We start from the raw sequence: 25,200 nt of genomic DNA on the forward strand, positions 1-25,200 counted from the left end.
ATTTTGCAAGCCCATTTTAAGGATTATTCTAGTTTAATACTGAGTTTGAAATGGAAACAAAGTACTTGTCTCTGAGAAGATTTGACAGGCTCTATAGCTCTTTGTACTATCTTTCTACTTTTCTAATAAATTGCCCAATAAAAACCACAAATAGAATAGTTTAACTTTTTCACAGTGGAGCTAGGATGTTTCCTCCTGCAATTGTGGATTTGTTTGTTGTTGACTTAGAAAAATGGAATATAAATTAAATTTTATTTAAAATGTATTGACCATATTAAAATACATTGAGATTCAATATTTGTGAACAAAAATGACCCAGCAAGGCTGTGAGCAGAAGAGCAAACAGTTGGAGCTCTGTTTGTAAGACAAAACAGGCATGTTTAATCTCTGATCACTCATTCACTTATTCATTTAAAAACATTTGTAGGAGATTGATATTCAGAATATACAAGAAAGTCATGTAAATCAGAAAACAGGAAATATAGAAGAAAAATTATTAAAGGACATAAATGGACAGTTTACAGAAGAGGATACATGAATGAAAATAATAATAAATAATTATAAAAATAGCCAACATTTATTGAGCACTTCTTTGTATCAGATTTTTTTCTTGGTGCTTAATTTTTAACCATTTAATTCCTCATAATAGAAGTATTATTATCATCCCTACCTTACAGAGGAAGCAACTGAGTCACAGAACAATTGATAATATACTTATAACTACTTGGATACTAAGTGGAAATCTGGCTTCAGATCTCTCATACATAGATGGGTACTCAGGCTCACTAGTTGTCAGAGAAATGTGTATTAAAGTAATAACCAAATAATACCGTACAACAATCAGATCTTCAAAGATGTGAAAATCAGATAATATCAAGTGCTGGTGGGGATGGAAAAATGAGGGGAGCCCTCTTCCACTATTTGTTGGAGTCTAAGCTGGTGTGGCCATTTTAGGGAGCAGCAGTAGTTCGCAGGGAAACTGGGTATGCTAACCCTGACATCCTGGCAGTTCTACTTTTGCACATGTTCCAGAGAGAAACTATCAAGTCAGTGCATATGGAGACACACAGTAGGATGCTTATTGCATTGAGGTTGGGGATGTGAGGAGTTGAAAGTACCAGAGGAGTCCTTTTCTAGGGAAATGGATACCTTGGTATATTTATAGGATTATACTATGGAATGCTTGGAAGAAATTAACTAGATTTTATATTTTAAAATATAGATAGATTTCAAAATTAGTTGAATAAACAAACAGTAAAAGTTAAAAAAAAGAGAATGAGATTGTAACATAATACCATTTATAAAAATAATAAATATACATATAATATTGTGTGTTTTCCTGGATATACTTACATGTAAAAACAGGTATGTTGGGTGGATAGAAAATGCATAAGAGTAGTTACCAAGGAGTGAGGAATGGTCTTGGAAATAGGGAATAAAGGGGAAAGCAATAGGACACAGGGCAGGGGGAGGGGGAAGCCGGGGCAAAGTGAGAGTAGCATGGACATATATACACTACCAAATGTGAAATAAATAGATAGATGGTGGGAAGCAGCTGCATAGCACAGGGAGGTCAGCTCGGTGCTTTTCAACGACCTAGAGGGGTGGGATGGGGGGGTGGGAGGAGGCTCAAGAGGGAGGGGATATGGGGATATATATATACATATAGCTGATTCACTTTGTTATATAGCAGAAACACAGCGTTGTGAAGCAATTATACTCCAATAAAGGTGTATCAAAAAAAATCAAATCTAAAACAGAAGAGGAAACATTCACAGGTCACTGATGAAAGCATGGCATGGCATAAGCTCAGTGTGGGCCAAAATCTAGTCTGCTTTGTTGGTCTGTCCCTTGAATCTAAATCAGTACCTGGGGTATAACAGGTGCTCAGATAAGTAAAATGGGAATGAAGAATGAATGTATAAATTAAGAAGAATGATCTATTCAGTTCCATGTGCCTGAGAACCAATCAAAATTAGTGTCCCTCTACTCACTTCTTCCTTTATAGTTAAATACATGTTACATATAGGCACCAGGCCAGTTGCTGGAGATATAAAAGTGTACCAAACACATTACCTGCCCCTTAGGGGATCATAATATATTTGGGAAGACTGAGTGGAAAACTACTAATAATGTCAAATATGATGAGTACTATATGATAGGAGTTTGCAGATTGGATTGGAAGCACAGAGGAGGAATGCCTGGACGATCGTGCATTCGTTCATTCATTCATTCATTTGACCGATGCTGAGTTGAGTTCCTGCTTTGTGTGAGTTCCTCTTTTAAGCATGAGGATACAGTTAGGAGCTTTCTTGGAACTCTTATTATCCTGGGGAGACTGGCATTTATCAAATAACCACATCAAAAAACCGAAGGTGCAGAATCGCAGTTGTGCCATGTGTTCTCTCTGTTAACTTATAAAAAAGGACGAAACCAAACCTTGATCTAGATTTGGATTCCAAGGATGGTTTCCCTAGAGAAGGGATGGGAAAATGCATGAGTCTTAAAAGTCAGTTAGAACGTGGTCACGGCTGTGGTGGAGGGTACATGTTAGGGCAATATCAAGATTAAGTGAACGGTCTATGCACAGCTGGTTAGAGACTGACCACGTGGACCTCCTAGACCCTTTTCCTCCCAGAAAAATGAAGGTTTGAAGACAGAGGTTACGTCAGCAAATTTGTATTCTGAAAAGAACTGTCTGGCTACCTTGTGAAGATTGGATATAGAGGGGAAGGAATGGAATGGAACTTTTGAAGTTATTAACAATAGTTCAGGAGATAGATGGGATCACTTGACTTGGATGGCAGTGGATATGGAGAGAAGTGATGGATTAAAAGTCTATTAAAAAAGGTAAAATTAAAAGGGCTTGGTTGATGGATTAGATTTGGGGTAGTGTGTTGTAGTGGAAGGGAGATCAAAAGTGACCTGAGCAGGATAAGGAAAAACAAAGCCACATCAGAAGCATTGCGGTAAAACTATGAAGCACCAAACTCAAGGAAAAAAGCTGTAAAGGCAGCTGGAGACCATTTTGTAAGATGTATAATGATATCGTGGTCAAATTAAAAAAACATAGTTTTGGAGATGTATATCATATGAGTGAAATGACATAATGACTGTGATTTCCTTTGAAATACTTCAGGTGAAAAAAGAAAAAGATAGATGAAGCAAATTCTTGATAATTGTTGAATCTAGGAGATGATAATACAGGGGTTCATTATACTGGTTCATTATACTCCATTATACATTATATATCACTTTCTTTCTGAATATTTAAAACTATTCATGTTTAAAAAAAAGTAACCAGAGAGAAAAGAAAGATCACCTATTGAGAAAGGAATGACATCCTTTCTCAAGTAGACATCTCATCAGTGACAACAGAGTCCCCTAGATAGTGTGATACAAACTTCCAAAATGTTGAGAGAAAGTTAAAGTCATGTCCTAATTGGGCTTCCATATTCTGATAAATTATTAATTATGAGTGAAGGCAAAATACAGACATTTCCAGAGAAAGAAGGACTGGAAGAGTTTTCTGTTTACAGACCATTGTGAAAAGAATGAGTATAGGATATACCCCAGGGAGAAGAAAATTTAACCTAGAAAGAAAGAAGCAATGGTGAAGCAAGGATTGGTAAACCTGTTGGTAAATTTAAATAAATATCACCTGTGAAATAATAACGATGACTAACTTTGATGATGTAAAAAATGACTTATAACAGTAGTATAATACGAAAGTGAAAATCCATAACAGCTAACATATATACTAGCCACTTCTCTCAACCCTTTCCACATTGTGACTAATTTAATTCTCATAATTCTCAAGCACTTACAATTAGCATTTTTATCATTAATTTTTCTGATGAAGGGACTGATGCAGAGTGATGGTTAGTAAATTACCTATTAAATGTTAGGAAGAGATAGAGCCAGGATCTAGATCCAGGTAGTCTAGCTCCAGACCTGGTCACTTGAAAACCATACTATACTGAATGTATAGTGTATTCAGGTCCTTGTTCTCAAGGCATGTAGAGATACAGATTAACATTAGACTGTATAAAGTCATCACGCACTGACATTTAAGTGCAACTACTGAAAGAGTAGATAGAAATATAAGTTTATACAATTTTGAAATGACAAAAAGGATAAAAATGGAACAGAGAAAAAATGATAGATCTACTTAAAGCAGGAAAGGAGAAAAAAGAAGCAAAGTAAAAGCAAGATGGATAGCAAACATTGAAAAATAGTAGAACAGAATAGGAATCTATCTGTAGCTATATCTGTATATCTGTCTACACTAAATTTACCTATTAAAATATAGAATGAATAAAGTTGTTTTTGTTTTGTTTTAGTTTAAATAAATTGAACAAAAAATTGGATAAAGAAGTAAAATATGACTCTATGCTTGACAGAAGATGCATCTTAAATATAAAGCCCACAATTTTGAATGTAAAAGGAAGGATAAAGTCAGTGATATTTGATGAAATATATTTTAAGGTGTTCACACTATTGAGGCTGAAATTATAAGAGGATTTCACCTGGAAGACATGAACCCGTATGCACCTAATAATATTGACTCAAAGTATTGATATACGAGGCAGAAATTGGCAGAACTATAGATGGACAACCAAATCAGTGGGCTTATGGGAGATTTTAATATCTTTCTCAGGAACATAAAGCAAAAAACCTAATAGAGATTTAGAAGATATAAACAAAATAATATTAATCTCAATATGTTTAGAACCATTTACCTAAAAATTAGTGGTTAAACATTGTTTTCAAGCATCTAGATCCATTGCTTACAAACTTCGTTAATTACTGGTCTAGAAAGAATATGAAGAAATACCAAGAATCAGTGTCAAATGGCCCAGGCTTTTGGCAATAATGTTAGATAGGAATAATAAAGAAAAGTAACCTGGAAATCACATACATTAGGAAGTTAAGGACATAGTTCTAAATAATTTATGGGTCAAATAGGAAGTTATGAAATATTTAGAAATTAATGAAAAATGAGAACACTGCTTATTAAATTTCATGGATGCAAGTAAAAGCTATGCTTAGAAGGAATTTAGAGCCTTAATATAGTATAAAGAGGCTTAAGGATCATATTAAAACATGAATGATTTAAAATTCATCAGCTGATCATTTTATTGAAACATTTAGAGAAATAACAGAGTATAATGAAAGAAGCAGGAAAATAATAAAGATAAGATTAAAAATCAGTGAAATAAAAAACTAAGAAATAATACAAGGCTTAATGAAACCATAAGAGAATTCTTTGAAAAGACTATAAGACATACCTCTGACAGTTTTAATCAAGAGAAAAAAGAAAGTACAAATATTATTAGAATTGAACTCTACATGGAGAGATTTCAAAAATAGAGAATATTATGGAGAAATTCTTTCTCATGCTTTTAAAACTTAGATGAAATGCATAATTTTAAGAAAAACATGAATTATCAATAACCATAGATATAGTGAATCACTAATCAAAATCTGTCCTCTCACACACAAAACCACCAGGTTACACAGTTTTATAGGTGTGTTTTAGTTAAAACACTTTCTGGGAAAAGGTAAATCTTAAACAAACGAAAACCTTCCCAACACATCTAAGTAGGTTACCCCGCCCCCACCCTCGCCCCAGGAAAGCAAACGGTTAACACTAGAAAATTTATTATTATGATTCACGACCCTAATGGAACACAGGAAAAAAAGAAGAAAAATATCATCTGAATAGGTATGATGAAAGCATTAGAAAAATCCAACACTATTCATGACATAATTCTTGGCAAACAATGAATAGAAGGGAATTTTCTTTTCTGGCAGCAAGAATTATAGTTGGTAGTGAAACAGTAGAAGCATTCCAAATAAAGCGACAAATAAGATGAGGATGCCTTCTTTCACTGCTTTTTAAAAAAATTTGGCATTGTTTTAGAAATCTTGACTGAGACCAGTCAACACAAAACAAAGCAGAAAAACTATTAGAGTTATTTCAGACAGTTGGCTAGTTTCAAAGTCATTTTACTAAAATCAGTAAGTGGCTAATTTCAGAAACAATAGATTAGAAATATGATTTTTCAAATCCCATTCACAGTAACAACAAACCATAAGGTATCTAGAAGTAAATCTAATAGAAGATGTGCAAGGCTTATATGAAGGAAATTGATAAACTTAAAAATGGGATAAAGACTGAAATAATCGAGAGATATTCCATGGACATGGGTGTTAAGATCTAACATTTGAAGGTGTCATATTAACATGCAAATCTAGTGCAATTTATCCAAGTCCCCAAGAGGATTTTTTTTGTGTAAATGTGGAAAATGATCCTAAAATTCGTATAGAATAATAAGGAAGCTTTGAAAAGAATTAAGGAAAAGTATTGGTCTTATTAGACCTCACAGTTTATTACTTATTTATTTTTTTGAAAATTAAATTATTTATTTTTTGGCTACATTGGGTCTTCGTTGCTGCGTGCAGGCTTTCTCTAGTTGCGGTGAGCGGGGCTACTCTTCGTTGCGGTGCACAGGCTTCTCATTGCGGTGGCTTCTCTTGTGGAGCACAGGCTCTAGGCGCGTGGGCTTCAGTAGTTGTGGCACGTGGGCTTCAGTAGTTGTCGCTCATGAGCTCTAGACACAGGCTCAGTAGTTGTGGTGCACGGGCTTAGTTACTCCGCGGCGTGTGGGATCTTCCCGGACCAGGGATCGAACCCATGTCCCCTGCATTGGCAGGCGGATTCTTAACCACTGTGCCACCAGGGAAGTCCACAATTTATTATTTAGTTTTAGTGAGTCCAGAAGGTGCTGTTGGCACAGTGATAGACATACTGACCAACAGAAAACAATGGCGATCTAAGTTTGTATGAGAACTTCGTATATGGAGAGAGGCATTATAAATCAGTTGGGAAGGCAGGACTCTTCAATAAATAGTACTGAGACAATTGATCATCCACATAGAAAAAAATAAAATGAGATCACTATTTCCCATTATTCACATAAATTCATTCTGCATGGGTTAAAACTCTGACTTTGAAAAGCAAAAGTTTAAAAATCTTAGAAGGAAATATAGGAAAAAATATTTTTTGACCTTGAGGGCAATGAAAGATTTCTTTAAAGAGACCCAGAAAGCAGAAACCCTAAAGGGAACATTTGTTATTTGGCTGCATTAAAAGTAAAACATTTTATTTGATCAGGGACATAATGTACAAGACTAGCACAGACTAGGAGAAGATTTTTGTAAATCATACACAGGCAAATGACTACTGTCCAGAATATACAAAGGACTACTATGAACCATGAGAAAATAGGTAAGTGATCCAATGGAAGACTAGGCAAAGGAACAGGGCAATTTGCAGAACAGGAACATATAAGCCAATATACATTTGAAATGGTGCTTAACACCTGCATTACTAGGATGATGCAAATTGCAACTAACAACCAGACACCATTTTATGACCATTGATGAACATACATTTCAAAATTTATGAGGATGTGGGGAAGCAGGGACTGTCATACATTGCTGGTGGGATGTAAATTGGTATAGCTCTTTTGAAGAGAAATTGGTAATGCCCATTAAAACGAAGGACAATTATAACATGAATTGAAAGTCTACTGAAGCCTGTACTTCATGGCCATGGTTAATTCTAGAGTGGGAGGGAGGGGCGTGGTAAGAAGGGGGTGTATTGCCTCAATGGAATTGTAATGTCTTACATGGTTAAAAAATATCTGAAGCAAATGGGGAAAAATATCAACATTATTTAAATCTGTTAGGGGTATAAGAATACTGTACTTTTGTACTATACTTTTCTATATGATTTCTCTATGATTGGAATATTTTGTAGTTTCTTTAAAGAAAGAGTTGAATGGGGAGGCTTGAGGACTGAAATGAAAGTTTTCAGGACACTCATAAGTAGCTCTTCCTGGAATCTGTATCCATGTTGCTCACATCCTTACTTATTTTATATTTTTACTCAAGTACCACCTTCTCAGTGAGGCTTTCCGTGGCCTTTGACATTTTCTAACTCCTTCCGATTTACTTTAATGTTGAACACTTATTACTATTTAACATGCTATATATTATTTGTATTTATTTGTATTGTTTACTATTTATAGTGTATTATTTGTAGCATTTATTTGTATTGTTTGTATTTATCCATCTTTCCTACCAGAATATAAACTTCCATGGTAGGGATTTTTATTTGTTTGGTTTACTTTCTAGAAGAGCACCTGGTACAGAGTAGACTCTCAATAAATATTTATTAAATGAGTGAATGGACAAAGGAATTCTGAGTTCTGACCCCTAGGCAGTGGAAGGCTGCCTGCATCATTGAAAGATCCACAAGAGAGGGTTGGTGCAGGAGGGATGCTCTGTTTGAACTGGATGGTGCTGAGTTGGAGGAGAAGGTGGCATACATAAAAGTAAGGTCAACAGGTTGCTGGAAAGCAGGGAATAAAAGGACAGATGGGACAAAACAAATTGAAACTGAATCCAACTGAGCCCTGAGCTCCTGTATTTACAAGTAGATGTTCTTGGGTGTCAGTCTTGCTGAAGAAATTTGACCAGGCATAAAATGGATGGCTTAATAAGGAAATTCTCTACATTTATTCTATCTCACTAAAAAAAACCAAACAAACCTGCAATTCAGTTTACTACAAAAGATGTACTCTATCTCAGAGAGGGATTAAATGCTACCGTTTTATCTATGGGGTGTGACAGTATTAAACAACTTTTACTGGTTTCCAAACACTGGATCTGACTCATCTGTTGTTTATAGTTTATTGTGCAGGGGAAAGAAAGATTAGTTTTTCGAGTTAAAAATAATAACAGTCATGTTGAATGTATCTTCATTGAAGACTTTGATGTTGAAAGAGATTTAAGGAATAAGGATATATATGTTTTCCTATGTGTTAGTCTTTTGCTAAATATTTCTTTCCAGTCTTGAGGCTTGCTTGCTGTGGGGCTGAATGAACTAAAGGTTCTTAGGTGACTCTAGGCCAGTAGTTCTTCAATTTTAGTGTATATGTAATTCAATTGGTAAGTTTGTTAAAATGAAAATTTTAGGGCCCCATGGAGAGAGGTGATTCAGAATTTCTGCAATGTATTGACCCAGGAATCTGAATTTTAAACAATTACTCCAGGTGATTCTGCTGCAAAGCATAATGAGACAACACTTAGAAAATTATTGCTGTAGATGATTCTTTTACTCAATCATTTCACTTTTGTGTGTGTGTATCAATTACATGCAATAATGTGTTATGTGCTTGGTAATAATATATGTAAGTAAATCAGGTGTGCCAACATTAGCAGATTGAAAGCTGTAAATAATTATGTCTACAACAGAAAGAGTGACACACAGAGAAGTACAAAATATGCTCTTATATGAGGCTGAAAATCTAACACAAATCAGTGTGTTAACTGGCATGAAGATAAAAAAAAGTTATACTAGCTTCCTATTGCTGCTGTAATAAATTACCAGAAACTCAGTGACTTAATGCCATACAAGTTTATTCTCTTCCTATTCCAGAGGTTAGAAATCTAAAATGAGTTTTAACAGGGTTGAAATCAGGGTGTTGGCAAAGCTGGTTCCCTCTGGAGGCTCTAGAGGAGGATCTGGTCCTTGCCTTTCCATCTCCTAGAGCTGCATGTCTTGCATTTAGTGATTTATGAGCTCTTTCTCCTTCTTTGCATCTTCACATTTCTCTCTGCTTCTGTCATCCTGTTGCATTCTCCTTTTCTGTAGTCAAAACTCCTTCTGCCTCCCTCTTAGTAGGACATTTGTGATGACATTTAGGGCCCACCTGAATAATCCAGGATAATCTCCTCATGTCAAAATTCTTAATTTAATCACAATCAAAGTCCCTTTGATAACATTCACAGGTTCTAAGGATTAGAACAATCTTTGGGGGGCAAGGTCTGCCTCCTGCCCTTGTACCACCTGCTCCAGTCACGCCAGCTCCTTCCCCACCCCCCTTGCAGCCTCCTCCTTATGTTTATTGGCTTGTGCATCTGGGTTCTGGCTCCTTGTTTCTGTCAGAGTTTTGTGTGTATTTATTTTCCTTTTTCTTTGCAAAAAACCCGGTATGTTCCGAATTTTAAAGAAGACGAATACTCTTGGGCTTTTAGCTTCTTGTTTACAACATCCTTCCCTCTTTGTATCGATGTAGTTTTCTTCTACATAGTGTCAAAAGCACCTGCTCCCTTCTGCCTGGCTTGTTTTGTTTTATTGATTTGTATGAAGAACCCCCAAATCAAATTATATTCACATAGGCGAATGAATTCAGCTGTAATGGTGGAGAGTTTAGTGACAACACATCATTGTTTTGCAGTTATTAAAGAAAGGGACTGATTTTTTTCAGTTAGGTGAAAGGAAAAGCAAATTTGTTATTGTTATTAGAGTGAAATTTGCAAGGCATGAAATAATTTCTGTGTCTTCCAAAGTTCTTAATGTACTCTTTCAGTATGAACTTTTCTCAGAGAATAACTCTGGCAAGGCAGAAGGTTTATTTAACTTAACATACCAAACTACAAACGTCAAATCAGAGCAAATGTTATTCAAGTCTTTATTTAACAGGTGTGCTAGTGCTATAAAATTTTTTTTTCCCTTTGCTGTATGGTGTAACTACATACTGTTTCACATAATTGTATAGCAACTACCACAATTCATTTTTAACACAACAAATAATTAAAACAGTCTAGAAGAAAGATACTAGAGAAATTTAGTTTCACTGTCCTTTAAAATGGCTCAGTGACTATAGAAAAACTTCTTTTCAGATCCTTCATCTACAAAATCAGAATTCACTGCTGAACACCATACTGATTCTACAGGTATTTTGTAAAGATAAATAAGAAAATCTGTGAAGTATTTTAAATTATTAGAAGAAAGTCTCCAGAATTATTTAGTGTAAAATTTTATAATATTTCTGACAACTGCATGTGTTTACTTATTTGCATTATATTACAATTGTATATATATTTTTACTTTTCCTTTGAAATCTTTAATACAATGAAAGTAGAACATTATACATAAGAACTTGAATAGTTGTTTGCTTCTCTTCACTTCCATGGTTCTCTGTCCCTGTTCTGATGAATCACCATCTCTATGGAGAGAACTTCTTTGAAGAGCCATTGTAAATTTGGTCCACATTGATTTTCTCAATGATTAGACTTAGTTGCTGTATCTCCCCACTGGACTGCAAGCTTCTTGAGAGAAGAGACCATGTCTCTTTTGCTTACCTTTGGACAGTCAGCACATGACCATTAATATATGCTCATTAAATAGTAGCTAACTAACTAAATATCCCATTGATGACGTCATTTAACTGTCTTTGATGTTCTAATTCTGAGTTGCACAGCTATCAGAGACAGTCAGTTTGAACTTATCTAAAGTTTCCTACCATTATGACTCCTTTCCAAAGAATCTTCTGTCCTAATAATGGCATATATCTGACATCAGTGCCACCCCTCCTACCCCTAGCAGCACAGATGGCATTTCACAGATCATGGCGCTTTCTCCTGACAAGTGCAGATGTGGTCTCAAGTTTTCTCCTGACATGTTCTCTAAGAAGCCACTCTCAGGGGCTTCCCTGGTGGCGCAGTGGTTGGGAGTTTGCCTGCCGATGCAGGGGACACGGGTTCGTGCCCCGGACCGGGAAGATCCTCCATGCTGCGGCGCGGCTGGGCCCGTGAGCCATGGCCGCTGAGCCTGCGCTCCGCAACGGGAGAGGCCACAACAGTGAGAGGCCCGCGTACCGCAAAAAAAAAAAAAGAAGCCACTCTCAATTGTTAGAATAAGTTGAAACTTAATTGCCATCCCTGTTACTGTGAGAAAGTGAGATGACCAATGGGGTGATGGTGTCTGCCTTTAGTATTTTCCCCCTTCTATGATCAAAACACAGTTGACCCTTGAACAATAAGGGGGTTAGGGGAACCGACCCCTTGCACAGTTGAGAATCCATGTATAACTTTGGACTCCCCAGAACTTAACTACTAAGAGCCTACTGTTGACCCAGAAGCCTTACTGATAACAGTCAATTAACACATATTTGGTATGTTATATGCATATCTGCATATATTTTATGCATTCATGACATGTCTCACCTTTTTAAAAGTTTTTTGATATTTCTAGACTACGTGGTTCATGTTTTTATTTCAAATTGTTGCAATCTCCAAAAAATTTTCCAATGTACTTATTGAAAAATTTCGTATATAAGTGGATCTGTGCAGTTGAAACCCATGTTGTTCAAGGATCGACTGGACTTAAAATCCTATAAAAAGATAAAACAAACATACTTTAAATATAGAGGGTCCATGAAACTACAGAGTAAAGGCCACTGGGTCAAACAGAAGCCCCCTAGGAATACCTATTTTGGGCATTTAAGTTTTCTATGGGATCAAAAATATGTAGCTCCTAAACCTTAGCTCATTGCTGCTGTGTATTCCCACAGTAGTGGGGCCATAAGATCATGTTTTCCAAGGCCAGCTTCTTCTGTTTCATATTGGCTGACTACTATAGTTATGTCTGTCTGATCAGTACCAAGTTCATGGACAGTTCAGGGAAATAAAAAGAGGAACACTCGATTAAAGGATGGAGAATGACGGCTGAGTAGTTGGTATGTATTTTCAAGGGAAGCAAAAAATGGCAAGGAGTTAAACTGAGTGAAGATTAAAAACAAAACCTTTTCATTATTTTCTTTTCAAAATAATTAGTGACTAGATGAGAACAATTTAGGCAAATTAGTATGATGCACCAGCCTCTCAGGGTTAATATGATATATAGATAATGATAAACTATTACCCCTGGAAGGAACTCTGAACTGAGACCCAGAGAAGTTTACAGACTTTCCCAAGTTGACAGTCGTTACTGAGAAAGCTGAGTCTCACATCCCTGTGTGCCAGTTCCTAGTATAATGTCCTTTCTCCTGGACCTTAATGTGCAGTTTGGTTTATATCGGTTGTAGGAAGAAGCTACGCAGAGGGAGAGATAAAGCCTGGTTAGCAATTTACATTTTCAGAGCTGGGCTCTTATTATGGAATGTCAGATGAGCAAGTGAGCAGGTGTAATAAAATTATATTTCATTGCTTTTGAGTGATAACTCTTTTTGAAGATTTAGTTTCTATGTTATGATTAAGTAGAACTAGTTGCTCTAAAAGAAGAAAACAACTGTGATTTTTTTTCACAGTATAAAATGAATTATTGCACAGCCAACTCTTGACTAACAACAAAGGAATTATCCAGTTTGTGAAATATTTTGGACTTCCCCCACCCCCAACCCCATCCTTCAGCTGGTCTCGCTTGTTCCAGCTGGGCACTGGAGTGAGACAGGTACAGATAAGGTGAATGATTGTTCATTACTAAGAATGTGACTACAATTGGCTTTATTTGGTAACTAAAGGACTTGTTCAATAGAATGTTAGGACCAATTGAATAAATCTTTCCATTTCTCTGCATCCCTCCTGCCATCTCTCCTGTCCAAACCACCGTCAACTTTCACTACAATAGTCTAACGTATTTCCTTTGTTTGATCCTAGTCTCTCCTCATCTATCATCTATACTGCAGCTAGCATCATCAATGAAAACTTAATTCTGATTATGTCATTCTGTGGCTTAAAATCTGTGACTTGCCTATGCCTATAGGAGTGAATTAGTATTCTACCATTTGGTTTACAGGCCCTTCTTTAATTTGGTTTGAGGTTTCTCTTTACGTATCCAGTCTTACCTATCACTATGTATCTCTTCACTTTTCTAATTTTATTTCTCTTGGACGTCTTCACAAGCGTCCCCCTATATCTCAGTTCACCTGGTATAGGTCACTGACGTAATCTTTCTAACATGCAAAAGTAACTTTATCATTTTCTAGCTTAATATCCCCCCATGAATTACCACCAGTATTATAATTAAGTCCTACTATTTAATGTTGCCTTTAAAATCACTTATCATTTGGTTAACATTGTTGCCTTAGCACAATGACACTTTTGTATGGTTAGAACTAATAGATAAAAATCTTTGCCCTCATGCAACTTACATTCTTAGGAAAAAGGCCGTCAGAAGCAAAATGAATAAGTAAAGCATATCTTTTGTTAAATGGTGATAAATATATGGGAAACAATAAAGCAAGGAAGGAGAATAGAGAGTCCTGGGGTGGGAGGGAGCACAGCTCAGAAAGCAAAGATATTTGGAAAAGTATATCTAAAGGAAGAGAGGGCATGAGCCATGGAGATATCTAGGGGAAAACTCAAAGCCTTGATGAGAGAATCTCTCTGGCATGTTTGAGGAATGCCAAGGAAGCTACTGTATAATTGGCATAAGGTTAGTATGGAGCAAAATGGTAGGAAATGAGACAAGAAGTAAAGGGGATTAGGTTTTTATAGGGATTTGGGAGCCCTTGTAAAAACTTGGACTTTTACTCTAAATGACATGGGAAGCCACTAGAGGACAAAAAGAAGAGTGGTATGATTTGATATTTATTTATTTTTTGCTACCTTGGGTCTTCGTTGCTGCGCGCGGGCTTTCTCTAGTTGTGGTGAGCGGGGGCTACTCTTCGTTGTGGTGGCTTCTCTTGTTGCGGAGCACGGGCTCTAGGCGTGCAGGCTTCGGTAGTTGTGGTGCGCGGGCTCAGTAGTTGTGGCTCGTGGGCTCTAGAGCGCAGGCTTTGTAGTTGTGGCGCACGCGCTTAGTTGCTCTGCGGCATGTGGGATCTTCCTGGGCCAAGGCTCAAACCCGTGTCCCCTGCATTGGCAGGCGGATTCTTAACCACTGCGCCACCAGGGAAGTCCCTGATATTTATTTTAATTGGAACTTTGTTGTTGTTGTTGTGTAGAGAAGAGGCTGAATGGAGTAGGGGATGAGGCATCAGGAGGAAATTAGAGCACTCATCCAGGCAAGAAATGAAGGAAGCTTGGACCAGGATGGTTGCGGTGGGGTTGTGAGAAGTGATTGGATTCTGGGTATATTTTTAAGGTAGATCCAAAAGGATTTGATGACCAGTTGAACCTGGGAGTGTGAGAGAAAGAGGGAAAACAAGGATGGTTTTGAGGTATTGGGCTTGGGCAGCTGGATGGAAAGGCTTCGGGAGGAGCAGGTGTGTATGTGTGTGAGTGTGTGTTTGTGAGACAGAGAGAGAGAGAGAGATTGAGTATTTGGATTTTAGATGTGTTAATTTTGAGAAGCTTATTAGATATCCAAGTGGAGGTGTCCAGTGGGCAGTTGGAAGTCTGGAATTATGGGGTAGGTCTTCAGCATCCAAATAATATTTATAACCATGGGACTCAATATTGTCTTTAAGGGACTGAGTGTAGACCAAGAAGTGATGTCTATGGATTAAAATCAGACATCCTCGAACATTAAGAAGTGAGAGGGATGAGGGAGAGGATGAGGATGAATCAGCCAGGAGGCTGAGAAGGAGTGGTCAACCAGATAGAAGCCAAGTGAAGAAAGTGTTTGAAAGAGGAGAAATGATCAACTGTGTCAAATGCTGCCGATAGGTTAAGCATGTTGAAGACTGGGAGCTGACGGTTGGATGGTTGGATTTGGCATCCTGGGGCCATAAGTGATGCTGATGAGAGCAGTTTTGGTGGAGTAGTGGGGATGAAAGCCTTGTTGTGGTGACTTCAAGAGAGACCAGAAACAGGGAGTATAAATGGGCAAGCACCCTACTTATACCTATTGTCTCAGGGTGTTAAGTGCTCCTGTTTATTTTGAAAGTATTCTAGTTTGCATGTTAACTTACATGTTAATTCTAACTATATAGGAAACTCTTTCAAGGACCGTTGCTGGAAACCATAGCTGGAGGAACTGTGGTCAACAAAGATTTTTCTTAAACATAGGAAACGATACAGAGTATGTGTTTGCTGATGAAAAGGATCCAGTATGGAAGCATAAATTGGTGATACGGGAGATAAAGAGGAGAATTTTGAGAATAATGTCTTCGAAAAGGCAGGAGGGGTAGAATGTGGAGGGTTTGGCCGTGGGTAGGAGCTCAGTCCTTTGTAATGGGAGTTCATTCCATTATATTACAGGGGTCCATTGTAATGGGAGGGAAGGCAAAATGCAGTTACATTTCTCACATTGTATTTTGCTGTTGATTTATTTGTTTGTTTCTCCACATATTGTGAGCTTCTTAAGAGCAGTAAGAGTAAATGTTTTGTTTACTTTCTGGCAGAAATTTTTCTTGTTCTATTTCTACTCTCTAGTACAATGCCTGGCACACAGCAGGCGTGTAATAAATGTTTAAATGAGTAAATGAAGACTCTGTACGTTTTATCTTCTCACTCAGATTGGATGGATCATTTCCATCAAATCTTGACAACCAGATTGATTTAATTGTGCTTCTCTTGTCTCGGCCTACAGATAGCTTGACTAACAGGTAGAGCTGATTGATAGGAATGGCTGTGTTTCTACTAAAATCAGTGATGCTCCTTTTGAGTAAAATCAGTGACCTTTTGCTGCATTATTTTGCAGTGGTCCTGGTTATGGTTTTAACATGCATTTACTATTTACTTCACCTTGAACCTTCTGAAAACTATCTGTTCTGTATCCGCTTGGCACTCATGGCTTACCATTCATATGGCATGCATCGTTATCTGTTATTATTATCTAATTTACCTTTATTAATGGGAAGCTCTTTGAGAATGGGGATTATATTTTCATTACTTTTTGTTCCCAATAATGCTTTGTACCATCTGTGGTTAGAGAACATGTCTTCTTCATCACTTACAAATGCTTAGTCCAGGCCCTGGTGCAAAGCAGATGCCAAATAAATATTCGTTGAATGAGTGAATGCAGGAATGAATGATTCTTGTCTGCGGTGTATGCTATTGGTGCACAGACCAGATCTCCTCTCCTGTTTGGTGTGCTTATCACCCAACTCTCACTCTTTCGCTTCTAACAGTTCACACCTGACCTCTTCTCCCAAGGACTCTCCTTGGACCACAGGAGATGCATCATCCAGATCCTTCAAGAACAAGTGCCTGGGATTTTATGCCTTCTCCTGGGTAACCAGTATCCAATGACTGAGATGCAGGAATATGGAAGCTCTCTTACTTCAAGGCAGCACAAACTCACCAGTGCAATTTACACTCTAGAGCTCCCTGTAGGATCAGGCCGAGGCCAGGACTTCACTTGAAATTACACCCTTGCTTGGCTTTTTATGCTACCTTATATTGCTTTCCTTGCTCCCTTGTAGGTTTCTCCTTGAGAACACTTCCTTGATAAATCACCTGTACACTCATACTTTCCTTAGGGTCTGTGTTTTGGGAACTTAAGACATTGCATGTTTATAAGCAGGTGACGTCAGGGGTAGGGGGTCCTAACCGCTGTCTCTCTGAGAGTGGTAGTTTCTGCTGTTGCAGGTGGTGTTTCCTGACAGTGTTTGGTTTTATAGTCCTGCCAACCAAAACTGTAGGCAACTGTGAACTACATTTGATATTTCATTTGGTTGTCAGATGGGAAGTCGTTTCACAATTTCAGTAAATAATTGTTATTGAATTTAGTAAACATCTTATTGAATTACAGGTCTTTCTAACAAAGTCAGAATGTGTTTTCCTTGACTTCTTGCTCTTTTTGATTATACACATCTCTGTTGTCTTTCCTTAAGCAAGAATAATAAAGAGTTAATTGTATAATCCATTTTTATATGATTGGGTACAGCTCTCTTTTGTCTTCCTGTTGAATATAAAGATCCATTTCTAAACCCCAAGTAAACCATTTACTTTTTTAGTGATTTGCAAAGAACACAACCTCGTTATCTGTAAAATGGGATTGGAAGTAATGTGTTTTAGAACTGAAAAGCACTTTAGCAACCAGCTGGTGGCTAACACCTTCATTTTATAAATGAGAACACTTGAGACCCAAAGAGGTTAAGTAATTTGTTTAATATCTCCCAGCTTGGTTAGTGGCAGAGCAAGAGTAAAACCTACCTCCCGGGCTCTCCGCTGCTCCACAAAATACATATTTCTTATTCACAGAATTGATACGAGGATTAGGGACCACATCTGTGAAAAACAGATTTAGCCTTTGGAAAGAAAGATGCCAGATAGCTTTATGAAAGCTTTAAGAAAACTAATCTCATTCTAACCTTTTCTGCACAGTTGTTAGTTTTGTTCAGTTTTATGTTCTTTGCCTCAGGCTCCTTTTTGGCCAAGGACTAGATAATATACAACGCTTGATTTGAAAATCAATATTAAGTATCCAGATTGTGTTAGAAATATGACTTACTTCAGCTGGTTTTGAAGCCGGCAACGGTTGCAGACAGCCTTCCAAAATGGCAATCATTTATGTACATGAAAAGTTTTCTATCCTACTTTGCATATTGGGAATAAGGACAATTGGATAGTTGCTTCCAAAGAAAAGAAGAAGCGTAAATTTTTTTTTTTGTTCAGCCTGGTAATACTTCCAAAGCTTGCTGCAGTGTTACTTTAACAAACCATGAATTTTCTCTCCTGCCAAGCCACCATATCCCGCCTGCTTTCAGCATAGTCAGGAAACCGTTATACTAATCCACCGTACCTTCCTATCTCTAGCAAGCACATGTAAGTGATAACTTTGAATATTTATTTTGATGCAATATAAATCTTCTCTATGTCAACTTGTAAAGCTGGGAAACTGTGACTTGCTCGACTTGGTTACTTTAATTGTTTAAGTTTGGTTCTTTCAGCCACAGCATGCTTTGATATAAGAACAAGAATGCTGCTTAATATTCGTAGTATTCAAAGTGATTTGTATAGGCTCATATATGCAGGGAAGATAAAATTGGAGGATCAAAAGGCTAAAGTAACTTTTCTGTATATTTTTAATTAGGTACGCTTATATGCAAGACCTGATGCTATCAGAAGAGGATCCGGGGACTACGCTCTCCACATAACAAAGAGATTAATAGAATTTTATGAAGACTACTTCCAAGTGCCCTATTCCTTGCCAAAACTAGGTAAGAATTTCCTTGGTTATTTTATTGTAAGGGCTCCTTGAAGGTGGAATTTCTTCTTCATGCATTTATTTGAGACATCCAGAAACATGGAAAATTCTAAGGGTTATATTTTTAGAGAAGATGAGCACAGAAAACAGTTTCTTCTGAAGAGGTAAAATAAAATTCAGTGTTTTTAAGTCTTGCCAAGAAGTGCTCATAGGAATTAAGAAAGGCATTATGTGAGTTTAAGACTCCGAAAGATAACTCAAGTAGCTAATTTGTTGAATAAGCACTATGGAGGGGTGCTTGCCAACATCTTGTTTAATCTTCACAACTGCTCTGTGGGTAGGCACCGTTAGAACATTTTCCACATAAGGGAATTGAGACCTGGGAGTCTTTCATTTACTCAGACAGCCAGTAAGAAAAGGAGTTGGGATTTCAAGCTAGGTAGGTCTTGATGACTCCCAGAACTATATAATATTTTACACTAAGAAGACACTCATTGATTAGTTTCTGTTTCCTAATTCTCACACGTCAGCCCTGAATGTATTAGTCGTCCATTAGATTATTTTTGTTCAGTCATATTTTGAGTACACAGTTACAGTAAATAGAATAAAAACAAGAGAGGAGGACAATTGCAATGAGGGAGATTGTGTTCACCATGAATATGTTTACATTTCTTTCTTTTACAAAGTGAGTAGGTTCAATAATTATTTGTTGAATGAGTACATGAATGAATTTTGTTATCCTGATTTGCATGAAGCTGCTGCTTTTACAGGGAGTGAACTGTGATGTTCCAGGAAGTTAGAAAGGGTATATATATACCCATTAGAAATGCTGAAGCTATTTTTTCTTCTCAGAAAACCTGTTTGGAAATATTAATATCACAACCGTTTTTTGTTCTTCACCCCTCCTCCCCGATCCATTTTCCTTCTCAGGAGTGTTGTTAATCAGCATCCACATAAACGTTATCACTCATTGACAAAAATAAAGTGCTTACCTGGTCAAGAGTATTAGCATTTGAACCGCGGGTTCTTGTCTCTGGAGATGGGCTTATTTCACTAAAGTACCTGCCTGCTGTATAGCTTTATTGGTCTTATAATCAGTGATTCAGAAAGTAGATAGAATAGTTGATATTGTTATCAGTGGGTGTAGCATACAGTTTTAATGAGTGATATTACAAAATTCTGAGGTCTTTTGAAACATGTGCTCTTAGAATCCCTAAGATTTTCTTTCAAATTTCTAAACAAAATTTTATTTCAAATAGGATCTATGTTTTGTTTTGTTCTTCCTTCTTTATTTTCCCCTCTATATCAACTTCCCTATTAGAATCTGTTACACTGAAATCTCCCTGGTAGGCACCCAAGGCAGAGAGGAAGACCTGACTTCATTTGCATGGGGGTGACACTGTTCTCTACACCAGGTAAAACAGGCTGGGAACTTCTCAGCTTGACCCTAATGTAAAATTCACGAGTGCTTATGTTGCACGTTCAGCAAGAGAAATAAAATGTGAATCTTTTTCCCCTTCAGACCAGTAATTAGTAGAGGAACTCAATTTATAACTTCAGGGGGTTCCATGTAACTGTCAGCTTGCAGCAGGAAGCATTTCTGTTCCTCTCTTTCACTCACAATTGAACTATGCAGTCTTTCATCTGTAGAAAAGAGCTTTGTTCACTGTTACTATTACTTGTTAAGCTACCTTTTGGTGTATATAACTGAATGATTTGACTAATCCCAGCACACTCCTTTTTATGTATCTAGGGGGGTTTCCACATCCCCTGCACTTTGTAAAATTTCTCTTGAAGTTCTACTTATTTAATATACCTTTAAATATTTAGAGCTATATGTTAATGGATTTATAAATATACTTTCTAAATGCTCCCTACATAAAAATTCCGAAGCACAGAAGCATTTTGACAAATCCTTACTTTCTACTGTACATTACAAATTATATTTCAAATGAATTCTATGGACATTAACTCAGTCTAAATGATGAATGTAGATGTATCCTAGATATCAGCTGCATCTGCCTTGACTTTTTAGATCTAAGATGGTTTCCCAGACACCTATTCTTCCCTCCCTCCCACCCCTTCTTCCTCCCCTCCCTCCCTCCTTCCTTCCTGCTTCCTTCCCTCCTTCCTCCCTTCCTTCCTTCTTCCTTTCCTCTTTCCTCCCTTCCTCCCTTCCTTCCTTCCCTCATTTATTTAATAACCATTTATTGAGTACCTCACATATGCACTTGTCTATGTCATTGGGAGGCAGCTGCAAATAAAAGAAGGCAAAAATCACTTCCCACCTGGGGCTTAACATTCTATTAGGTAGAGCCAGACATTTAAGCAATTAGTGATACATATAGCATGTCAGATGGAGATAAGTGCCATTAAAAATAAAGCTAGAATGGAGGGATAGGAAGTGTGGGGAGCACATGGGGTGTGGGGAAAAGGCTGAATGTTTTAAATGCGTGAATATGGAAAGCTTTATTGGGAAGCTGACTTTTGGGCAAAGAACTTAAGGGAGTGAAGGAGTAAGCCAAGTGGATATCATGGGACGCGGACTCTAGGCAGAGGGAACACAGTGCCCAGACTCTGAGGTGGGAACTTTGTTCATGTATTTGAGAAACAGCAAAGAGGCAAATAGGGCTGGAGCAGAGTGAGTAAAGGGGTGAGAAATAGGAGATGAGGTCAAGGGGTAGTGGGTAAGTGACAGATCCTGTAGAGCCAGCAGGCTGTGGTCAGGACTTTGGTTTTTTTATTGTTGTTTTGTTTGTTTGTTTTTTTGTGGGGGGTACGATGGAGATCTATTGGTCAGTTTTGAGCAGAGGTATTACATAATCTGGCTTTTGTTATAAAAGGGTCACTCTTGTCACTAGGTTGAATACACTGTAGGGCAATGGTTCTCCACTGAGGGGTGATTCTGTCCCTCAGAGGCACTTGGTACTATCTGGAGGCATTTTGTTTTTCACAACTCAAGGGGAACTGGTGGAGTGTGTACTATTGCCAGGGATGCTGCTAAACATCCTGCAATGCACATGACAGCCTCCTACAACAAAGAGTTATCTAGCCCAAGATATTAATAATGCTGAGGTTGAGAGATCCTGTTGTAGGGGAAAGGGCAGAGGCATGAAAACCAGTTAAGGGGCTATGGCAAGACTCAGGGAAAATTTGATATTGCTTGGACTAGGATATTAAGTGTGAGGTAGTCAGAAGTGGTCTAATTCTAGGCGCATATTGAAAGTAGAGGCAGCAAATTTGCTGATGAACTGGATGTGGGATTTGGGGGAAAGAGACGTACCACAAGTGATTCCAAGGTTTTGTGCCTAAGAACTAGAAGGATGGAATTGCCATTTACTGAGAGAGAAGGATTGTGGAAAGATAGCATTTTAAAGACTGATACATCTATTAAACATTTAGGTGGCAACTTGATGTCTGTAAGAAACTCAAGTAGACAGTTCAATTTACAAGTATGGAGTTTGCCTGAGTAATCCAGCTAGAGATATACATTTGCCGGCATTTTATGAGGTATAAAGCTATGAGGCTGGACGGAATCACCAAGGCTGTGAGAGCAGGTAGAAAAGAGAATAGGAGGGACTTCCTGGGTGGTGCAGTGGTTAAGAATCCGCCTGCCAATGCAGGGGACACAGGTTTGATCCCTGGTCCGGGAAGATCCCACATGCCGCAGAGCAACTAAGCCCATGTGCCACAACTACTGAGCCTGCGCTCTAGAGCCTGTGAGCCACAACTACTGAGCCTGTGCGCCACAACTACTGAAGCCTGTGCGCCTAGAGCCCGTGCTCCACAGCAAGAGAAGCCACCACAGTGACCGCAACGAAGAGTAGCCCCTGCTCGCCGCAACTAGAGAAAGCCTGCGCACAGCAATGAAGACTGAATGCAGACAAAAAAAAAAAGAGAGAATAGGAACCGTTTAGCAGTTAGAGAGATTAGGAGCTGGTAAAGGCTACTGAGAAGAAGCAAGTGATTAAGGCACTAAAGAAATAGGTATATTAGATGTTCTGGGCATTTGGTAAAGAAAGTATTTCACAGAAAAGCAGATGATAAATTGTGGTAAGTCGAGATAGATGAGGACTGAGAATTGATCATTCATTGAGGCTGCCGTGTGACCTGGGCAAGAGCAGTTTCAGGTCAAAAACCTGATGGGTGTGTTCAAGAGCAGATGGGGTGGATGCTGCAACTAGAGACAGTGAGTACAGATCACAGATCAGCATTTCTGAAAATTCCCCATGGGGAGGGTTCTGGAAATAGAGGGAAGGAGAAATATTTGTGTTCTAAAAATGCTCACTTCTTGAGAACTGTTTCTGTGAACAGATCACATCCTTACCTCACAGGTTGTCCCTGTCCCAGATGTCAAGGGAGTTGTGGAACTTGCCTCTTTTTTTTTTGACTTGCATTAGAAAACCCCAAACAGACCTCCACCAGTTGATCTGACTCTACTGGTGCTTTGGGGGGATGTGCGCATATGTAAGTGTCAGGGCATTACATTGCAAAAACCCCAAACAAACCCTTACAATGTAATATTGAATCCTTCTTTTCTTAAAAATCACTTTGCTCTTCTGTCATAAACTCAGCAATATCTGCTCTCTTTGCCAATGTTTTTTTTTCATTTCTAATGCTGAATAGTCTTAACTTTCTCTGCCATTGTATCATCTTTTTTTTTTTTTTTTGCCTAACCAAGTTTTTTTTTTTAATTTTACTTACATACATATATTTACAGAAGTCACATACCATTCTGTTACCCCAGACTCCACACATCCTTATTTTTTTTTTTTTTTTAATTTTTTAACATCTTTATTGGGGTATAATTGCTTTACAATGGTGTGTTAGTTTCTGCTTTATAACAACGTGAATCAGTTATACATATACATATGTTCCCATATCTCTTCCCTCTTGCGTCTCCCTCCCTCCCACCCTCCCTATCCCACCCCTCCAGGCTGTCACAAAGCACCAAGCCAATATCCCTGTGCCATGCGGCTGCTTCCAACTAGCTATCTACCTTACTACGTTTGTTAGTGTGTATATGTCCATGACTCTCTCTCGCCCTGTCACAGCTCACCCTTCCCCCTCCCCATAACCTCAAGTCCGTTCTCTAGGAGGTCTGCGTCTTTATTCCTGCCTTACCCCTAGGTTCTTCATGACATTTTTTTTTCTTAAATTCCATATATATGTGTTAGCATGCGGTATTTGTCTTTTTCTTTCTGACTTACTTCACTCTGTATGACAGACTCTAGGTCTATCCACCTCATTACAAATAGCTCAATTTCGTTTCTTTTTATGGCTGAGTAATATTCCATTGTATATATGTGCCACATCTTCTTTATCCATTCATCCGATGATGGGCACTTAGGTTGTTTCCATCTCCGGGCTATTGTAAATAGAGCTGCAGTGAACATTTTGGTACATGACTCTTTTTGAATTTTGGTTTTCTCAGGGTATATGCCCAGTAGTGGGATTGCTGGGTCATATGGTAGTTCTATTTGTAGCTTTTTAAGGAACCTCCATACTGTTCTCCGTAGTGGCTGAACCAATTCACATTCCCACCAGCAGTGCAAGAGTGTTCCCTTTTCTCCACACCCTCTCCAGCATTTATTGTTTCTAGATTTTTTGATGATGGCCATTCTGACTGGTGTGAGATGATATCTCATTGTAGTTTTGATTTGCATTTCTCTAATGATTAATGATGTTGAGCATTCTTTCATGTGTTTGTTGGCAGTCTGTATATCTTCTTTGGAGAAATGTCTATTTAGGTCTTCTGCCCATTTTTGGATGGGGTTGTTTGTTTTTTTGTTATTGAGCTGCATGAGCTGCTTGTAAATTTTGGAGATTAATCCTTTGTGGGTTACTTCATTTGCAAATATTTTCTCCCATTCTGAGGGTTGTCTTTTGGTCTTGTTTATGGTTTCCTTTGCTGTGCAAAAGCTTTGAAGTTTCATTAGGTCCCATTTGTTTATTTTTGTTTTTATTTCCATTACTCTAGGAGGTGGGTCAGAAAGGATCTTGCTGTGATTTATGTCATAGAGTGTTCTGCCTATGTTTTCCTCTAAGAGTTTGATAGTTTCTGGCCTTATATTTAGGTCTTTAATCCATTTTGAGCTTATTTTTGTGTATGGTGTTAGGGAGTGATCTAATCTCATACTTTTACATGTACCTGTCCAGTTTTCCCAGCACCACTTATTGAAGAGGCTGTCCTTTCTCCACTGTACATTCCTGCCTCCTTTGTCAAAGATAAGGTGACCATATGTGCGTGGGTTTATCTCTGGGCTTTCTATCCTGTTCCATTGATCTATCTTTCTATTTTTGTG

General features: G+C 37.9%; 1 protein-coding gene and 1 long non-coding RNA gene across 2 annotated transcripts in view; one reads left to right on the plus strand and one right to left on the minus strand.

Annotated features, from left to right (window-relative positions):
- The window catches only part of TRHDE (thyrotropin releasing hormone degrading enzyme), a 408,390-nt gene that overhangs the window by 100,954 nt on the left and 282,236 nt on the right, over nt 1-25,200 (plus strand). The window contains exon 3 of the mRNA XM_004281902.4: nt 18,782-18,908. Within this exon, the coding sequence (XP_004281950.3) occupies nt 18,782-18,908 (127 nt within the window). The remainder of the gene's footprint in view (nt 1-18,781; nt 18,909-25,200) is intronic.
- Nucleotides 23,656-25,200, minus strand: part of LOC125960563 (uncharacterized) — a 140,533-nt gene continuing 138,988 nt past the window's right edge. The window contains exon 2 of the long non-coding RNA XR_007470362.1: nt 23,656-24,394. This is a non-coding gene — a long non-coding RNA (uncharacterized LOC125960563). The remainder of the gene's footprint in view (nt 24,395-25,200) is intronic.

This window comes from Orcinus orca, chromosome 11 (genome assembly GCF_937001465.1).
Source record: "Orcinus orca chromosome 11, mOrcOrc1.1, whole genome shotgun sequence".
In the NCBI taxonomy this organism is placed as follows: domain Eukaryota; kingdom Metazoa; phylum Chordata; class Mammalia; order Artiodactyla; family Delphinidae; genus Orcinus; species Orcinus orca.